This window comes from Zootoca vivipara, chromosome 5, assembly GCF_963506605.1.
Source record: "Zootoca vivipara chromosome 5, rZooViv1.1, whole genome shotgun sequence".
NCBI classification, from domain to species: Eukaryota; Metazoa; Chordata; class Lepidosauria; order Squamata; family Lacertidae; genus Zootoca; species Zootoca vivipara.
This window is the reverse complement of record NC_083280.1, coordinates 28,066,329-28,073,385: the sequence shown is the minus strand read 5'-3', so window position 1 is coordinate 28,073,385 and position 7,057 is coordinate 28,066,329. Positions and strand designations below refer to the sequence as shown.

General features: G+C 44.9%; 1 protein-coding gene across 6 annotated transcripts in view; it reads left to right on the top strand.

Moving 5' to 3' along the window:
• Positions 1 to 2,176: 2,176 nt before the first annotated feature.
• RASA2 (RAS p21 protein activator 2) overlaps positions 2,177 to 7,057 on the top strand; it is a 50,596-nt gene continuing 45,715 nt past the window's right edge. For 5 of the 6 annotated variants that reach the window (XR_004693645.2, XM_035132680.2, XM_035132681.2 and 2 more), the window contains exon 1: positions 2,177 to 2,423. Coding sequence is in view for 4 of the 6 variants with exons in the window: in XM_035132680.2 (XP_034988571.1) it covers positions 2,360 to 2,423 (64 nt within the window). In the remaining 2 variants the exon portion in view is untranslated. Of the gene's footprint in view, positions 6,983 to 7,057 lie in introns of all 6 variants that reach the window. The other variant, XM_060274499.1, reaches the window with a different exon arrangement.

The window sequence follows — 7,057 nt, the reverse complement described above, 5'->3', positions numbered from 1 at the left end:
AGGCATGAAATCTGATGAACTGGGCTCTACTTCATGCTTTGTTGTTTAGTCGTTTCCGACTCTTCGTGATCCCATGGACCAGAGCATACCACGCACTTGTTATAAGAATTTACCGCCTTTTCTGTGATGTAGGTATGATGTATCTGGGGGGTGGTCTTGGGCTACACCCCTTCTGTGATGTATGTATGATGTATGGAGTCTTGAGCTCCAGGGCAGGGAATTTCAAAATATAAGGGTAGGCACACCTTTGTTCTGGGCCCTCCTCCTTTCTCCTGCCTGTGAGGGGAGCACCCTGTTGCAACAGTTCAATAAAGATCAGGCTTACTAGCTGCTTTGCTTCTCAATATTCTCTGGTTGGCCTCTGTTCTTTTCTCCTACCGATGGAGAACCTACAAAGGACTCCGTAAAGGCTCTTGTGCACCCCCATAAGGGAATAAGGGCAGATTTTGTTTATTGCACACTCCTGTCTTCCACTGCCTCCCACAGTGCTACAATAAACCTATTAATTTTTCATTTCTTTTCCTTGCAGAAACTAATATGACCACTCTTTGGCATACCGTATATTTTCTCTTTTGAGTTTCAGGAGCTGCCAGGAATTGGAAAACTTGCTTGGGACACAAATTATGCAGTTGGGTCCGTTTACCCTAAAGTTATGGCTCTACTAGTCAGATTAACAGCAGCCTGGAGCTCTAGAAAGCATCACACAAATGTATTTGGGGATCAAGTTTTGTAACCCAAACTGAATTCCAGTGTAACCCAGGGTAGTTAAATGTCCCAAAGCAAAGCCCATTTTTGTGTTTGAAGCAGGCCATCTATCATCTCTTGATCAATTTTTGTATGGGCCATTTCTTTAAATCCTTTTTCAAACTGACTGGGGAAAAGACCTCAATAGCAAAGATCAATATATTTGGGGGGGGGGTGTTCGGAGGGAGCCGTCTCACGCACTCTCTGTCTCTAATATAAGCATTTAAACCTGCATCAATAGATCAGTTTGGACTGGGTTTTTAATAATTAAAACAAACCCCGGCTAGGTCTAAAAGTACCTGTCAGCCAGGTAAAATTCAACTGGCTACCTTAGGATCTGCTTTTGATTTGTTTTTACTTTTTGCATGCTGAGAGGAAACCTTGAACGGTAAGTGGCTGAAGCCTGGCAACAACATTTACAATGGTACCTTGGGCTGTGGACCCGATCCGTTCCAGGGTGCCGTTCACACCCCAAAAAGTCCGCAACCCAAGTGGTGCTTGTGCGCATGCGCGATAGAACACTTCTGTGCAGGGACGAAGCGCGCAGGACGCTTCTGCGCATGCACACGGGGCGAAACCAGGAAGTAAACACTTCCGGTCCGGCACATTCGTAACCTGGAAAAACGCAACCCGCAGCGGACGCAACATGAGGTATGACTGCACAGTACTGCTGTGTGACCATGAACATCTCATAGGAAGCTGGAGTTCATAGAATCTTAAGAGTTGGAAGGGACCCCAAGGGTCATCAAGTCCAACCCCCTGCAATGCAGGAATCACAACTAAAGCATCCATGACAGATGGCTACCCAACCTCTGTTTAAAAACTTCCAAGGAAGGCGAGTCCACCACATCTCATGGGAGTCTGTTCCATGACCGAACAGATCATAAAGGTTTTTCCCAATGTTTAGCCGGAATCTCCTTTCTTGCAACTTGAAGAAGCCCTTGGTTCGAGCCCTACCCTCCAGAGCAGGAGAAAACAAGCATGTTCCCCCCCTCCATGTGACAGCTCTTAAGATATCTGGAGATGGCTATCCTATCTCGTCTCCGTCTCCTTTTTCCCAGGTTATACATACCCAGCTCCTTCAAGCTGCTCCTCATAATAAAAAGTGCACCAGGAGGGCACTCCCTAGATCTGAATTGGGTTCTTGGCCACGATTATGGTGATGATTCCGACCGGCCCAGCCTTCCTCTTAGTCACGCCTAGCCGGGCGGGGCCGACGACGGAGCAGCCAACACAACCGCCTGCCACACAGAAGGAACGTTCTTAAAAAAAAAAAAAAAACTCAGAGGAAGAAGCGGCGCCCGGGCGCCTGCGCCCCTCCCTTCCCCGCCCCTCTTAAGCCGCGCTAACCAATGGCAAGAGGGTGGGTGGGCGTGGCTGAGCTAATCGGGTCTCTTTCCCCCCCCGGCCTCCTTCGCCTGTTGTCGCCGGGAAGGGGAGGGGGAGAGAGGAACAGCTTCATCAGCCAGCGCGCGCAGTTGGGCGAGCGGTAGTAGCGCGTGCGGCAGACGTTTGGCCTCTCCCATCCCACCCACCCCTCCACCCCACCCCCCAATCTTCGGCCGCGCGCGCTGTGCAGAAGGCGCTCTGTTCTCCCCTCAGCTAGCTCCCGGCCATGGCCGCCGGCGAAGGGAGCGAAGAAGAGGTGCGAGTGTTGCAGACCCTCCGCGGGAAGATTTGTAAGTCGTCGCGGGAAGAGGGTGGGGAGGGGGGCGTCGAAGGGAACGGATTCCCCCCCCCGTTTCTCTCTGTCTGTGTGGAAGGGCGGACACGGGAAAAAGGGGTGATATTGGGACGGGGCGGCAAGGGGAAGGCAGAGCCGGAAGGAAGACGGCCTTTGCCTCGGGGCGGCCTCCCTGACTCACCCGCCGCCTCAGTTGTCCAGCCCCCGCTGTTGCCCGGGCTCCTTGGAGACGTTGCTGTGCCGCTTCCCTTACCTCAAGGGAGGGGAAGGCCGGCCGGCCTCCTTCCCTCCAGGCGGGGTGGGTGGGGGGAAGGTGGTCCCTGCATGGAGGTGCAGAGTCTCTTGTGGGATGTGCACACCTGTGGGCGGACGTGACGAGGGAAAGAAAGAGAAAAGCTGAGAGTAGGTTGGGTTGGGGGGGTGGCGGAAGCGAGAGACAAAAGCATACATGCTGTTTCCAGAAAGGGGGGTCTCTGCTGGGTAGGCGGTGGAGCGAGGGCATGGCGACGCTGTTATAGTAGCAAAAACCAACCACCACCAAAACAAGCATCACACGGATAGGCATCCATGCAAAGGGAAATAGTGATGGTGTGAACTGGGCATCTTGCACTGCAGTGAGCGCAAGCCACTCTCTTCCACTCCTTGCGTTGGTTGGGCGAAACGACCTCAGCCCTCCTGGCCTCCTAAGTTACCTCACTTGACAGAGAGACACCCACCTGCCCCGTGCATCCAATCCTGGTTTTCCGTGGGTCTCTATGAGTGCAAGGGTTTGCAAATATCTGCTTGTTGGGATTGCATTTTATATTTTTAGGTGTGCATGCTACATATTTTAAGCTGCATGCCTACGGTAATTTATTGTTACTTATTAAATTTGTTGGTTAAATTTGTTAGTCACGTTACCCCAAAGTGACTTGCAGCCTAAGGCGAGTTATGTGTGAAGAAGCCCTTGGAAAAGCCCTAGGAAACTCTTCCTAGTTAATAGCTGGCATTTGGATGGTACTTCATAAGGCACGTATTTCATCTCCATATTTTGAAAGCTTTTATAATACGCAGGCCATGACAATATTAAGGACATAAACTGAAAGGAGGATGGTGTAGTATTCCCTCCCAATAGCAGTAGCAAACTGGCTTGTGGTACCAAGACTAATAAATCTTTCAGGGACTTAAGTCCAGTTTGTCAAAGGTAGCCCACAGAAGCTTATGCCATAGTAAATTTTTTAGTGACACAAGACTTGGTAGTTTTTGCTACAACAGAATAAAATGGCTATTTTCCTTGATTTTTTTTTAGGATGTGGAAAGCAAGGACAGAATAAAGTTTATAGAGCATATGAGACATAGAAAGCAATAATAGAAATTCATTCAGTAAGATACGTTCCCTGGGACAGATGGACCTAGCAGATAGAATAATATTTGCAGTATAAGGGAATAGGATATGAAGTTATTGGAGCATTTAAAGGGTTGGTTTCTGAACAATCAGGTTGCAGGTCCAAACATATTTGCTGGATGAAGTAGGGAAGATAGCAGAAATAGCATCATGCTAGATAAGTTACCTGGTATTTAATCAGGAATGTACTGTGGTCAACAATTTCCTAAAGGGAGTTGAAACCTAGCCATGGTAATTGTGTGCTACGTGGGTGATCTACAGTTCCTGGCACATATTCTAGGGATCTGTTCTTCCTGTGTATGTTTGCAAGACCTTGTCATGCTGAAGTAGTACTGCACACCTGAAGTCCCAAGTGTAGTTTTGATGGAAGTTTGGTGATGGCACCAGTGACAATTTCTTTCTCTAATCCATGTTATGATAGGGTAGAAATAGCAAGCATGAGAGGTGCTTGTAAGTGTGTAAGCTAGTAGACTGGGCTGTACCTAGCAAAATAGTTGGGGAAGTGCATTCCTTGCAGCTAGGGGAAGATGTAATAACTTCATGGGAAGGCATGGCTTTAGCTGAAATGGAAAATATTTAGTTTTGAGAGCCATAAGACATTACTTGAAAAAAGTGACATCCTTAGAAGTTACACTGCATTCAATCTATTAAAGGTATTTCATTTTGTCAGAAAAATGCAACACATGGGATTCTTGTGAAATGTGATGTAGGGGGAAACTTGTACAGGATGTTTTGAAGTAGTCACTTAGAACTCTTGGATACCTTAATGGGATTGTGGGGTAATAGGATCCATGTTAGCCACACCAAATGTGGCAAAGAAATTTTTAAACATGAAGGCAGAAAACCTTCTGATAAATTATAAGGGGCAAGAAAATGATAATGTTATGGGGCTGACGTAGATTTTAGAGCAGCTAGGACAAACAGGATGTAGTGGTTTTCCGATGGTGGGAGGGATCGAAGTACATTCATGTAAGTCAAACGTAACCCACTTCCTTTCTCACGCCTTTATTCAGTCTTGTAGAGAATGACTTGCAGCATGCTTAGCTTCCATTTTGATGCGGAACTACCGTAAATTTCATAATGTTTCAATAGAACAGTATTGACAAGAGAGAAGCATTCTTATATGAGGTTAAATGTGCATATTCAGCATCAAATCAACTCTCAGCTTAACGACCCATAATTTTTTTCTAGAAAAAATATTTTTTATGAAAGCTTACCGTATATTTTGAAAGATTCCATGTGTTAAAAATAGCATATGCTACTTTATTTTGTTTTGTATTTTTTAATAAAAAAACAGTCTTATTATTAAACTGGTTAATTACCGTTTCACCCTTTCAAACAGTTGCCTTAGAAATTTTAAATTGATGAATCTAATTAAAGTTCAGTACTTTTGCATCTTACTAAAACCTCTGTCATCTTTACATATTGGAAAAAACTATAAATAAATAAATAAATGTCATTACCTGTCATTAAAAGGAACTGCCATCTTTTAATATTTCTTTCTCATTTCCCTCTCATTTCCCATTGCAGTAATGCAGCAGAAGCAAAATAATCTAAAATAGATGTTCTTGCACAAACTTGATTAATCAGTTAAAGCTCTGGTTGACTGATTTGTTGTTTGGCAATTGAAGCAACGGGTAATAATTACATGAATGCTACAAAGCACATTTTAATGCCATTGTTGCATTTCATTCTGCATGCTTATTTTGATAAACAGATGGAAGCATTGCAGTTCATACTTGTGAAGTAAGGTAAAAGGACCCCTGACCATTAGGTCCAGTCACGGACAACTCTGGGGTTGCGGCGCTCATCTCGCTTTATTGGCCAAGGGAGCTGGCGTCATGTAGCCAGCATGACTAAGCCGCTTCTGGCAATTTGGAAATACGACACATAGACATTTCAGGCATCTAAAGTACATTGGTTTATCAAGGCATCTATAATGGTCACAAACATACCTAACATCCTAGAGCCTTAAACTTACTTTTTAATTTTACCTTTTGTTACCTGATGTAGTTATATTTAGTATTTTATAAGTGCTTTTACTAATTGATCAAAGCACTTAACACATATCTGAATTCTTACAACATCTCTGTATAATATATCAGTTTTATCCCAAATTTTGGGATGGAAATGGCTGAAGTTGAGAGACATTAGCTTGTGTAATGTGCAATCTTATGAACACTTAAATTGAGAGTAAATCCTACTGATCTCAGTGGCAGTTGAATGCAGTGGCATATCCATAGGATGGGGCTGTGTGGCTAAGCTAAGACAGGAAGCCCCGGCTGAAAATGTGTAGCTCGTTTTATCTGCCAATACATGCTGTACTTTAACAGCTGTTTGGTATGACAAATTAGCTTTGACATAAAATGATTAAGCCGCCATTATTTATTAATTTATATAACACATATATGCTAAAATGCCCACTTCGCTTACATACCCATCTTCTTTTAAGAGAAAACTAGCAGTGCGTCCCCATGGGAATTTGTTTGACCATGGAAAGTAGTATCTATAGCACTTAAAAGTGATAGTGATGTGTTTCAAAAATTTAACAAAGAAAAGAAGGGCCTGATCCACATGATATACTTCAGAACTAGGAAATGCAGGTGCATACCTGCATGTGTGCTTCTTTTCTCACCCCAGAACACAACTTGAGTGTTTATGCTGATCTTGGACTAGCAACTAGTGTGCAAAAATGCTATCTTGTGCTAATGAAGCAGTTTATTCCAACTGCCAATATGTCTTCTTCCAACTGTGAAATTGCTGTGTGTACGACAGGCAAGAGTAACTAGCACACTTGGCCGACTGCAACTTGGAACAGCAGAGGAAGCATGCCCAGCTGCATCAGTGTAGAAGTGGAATATATTGCATATCAAGGGAGGCTTGCACACATGTAGCTTATGTAATCTCTAAAAAAGGTAAAAGTAAAGGGACCCCTGACCATTAGGTCCAGTCATGACCGACTCTGGGGTTGCGCGCTCATCTCGCATTATTGGCCAAGGGAGCCGGCGTATAGCTTCCAGGTCATGTGGCCAGCATGACAAAGCCGCTTCTGGCAAACCAGAGCAGCACATGGAAACGCCGTTTACCTTCCTGCTGTAGCGGTTCCTATTTATCTACTTGCATTTTGACGTGCTTTCGAACTGCTAGGTTGGCAGGAATGTGATCTCTAGGTCAGTGTTTCCCAACCAGTGTGCCTCCAGATGTTTTGGGACTACAACTCCCATCATCCCTAGCTAGCAAGACCA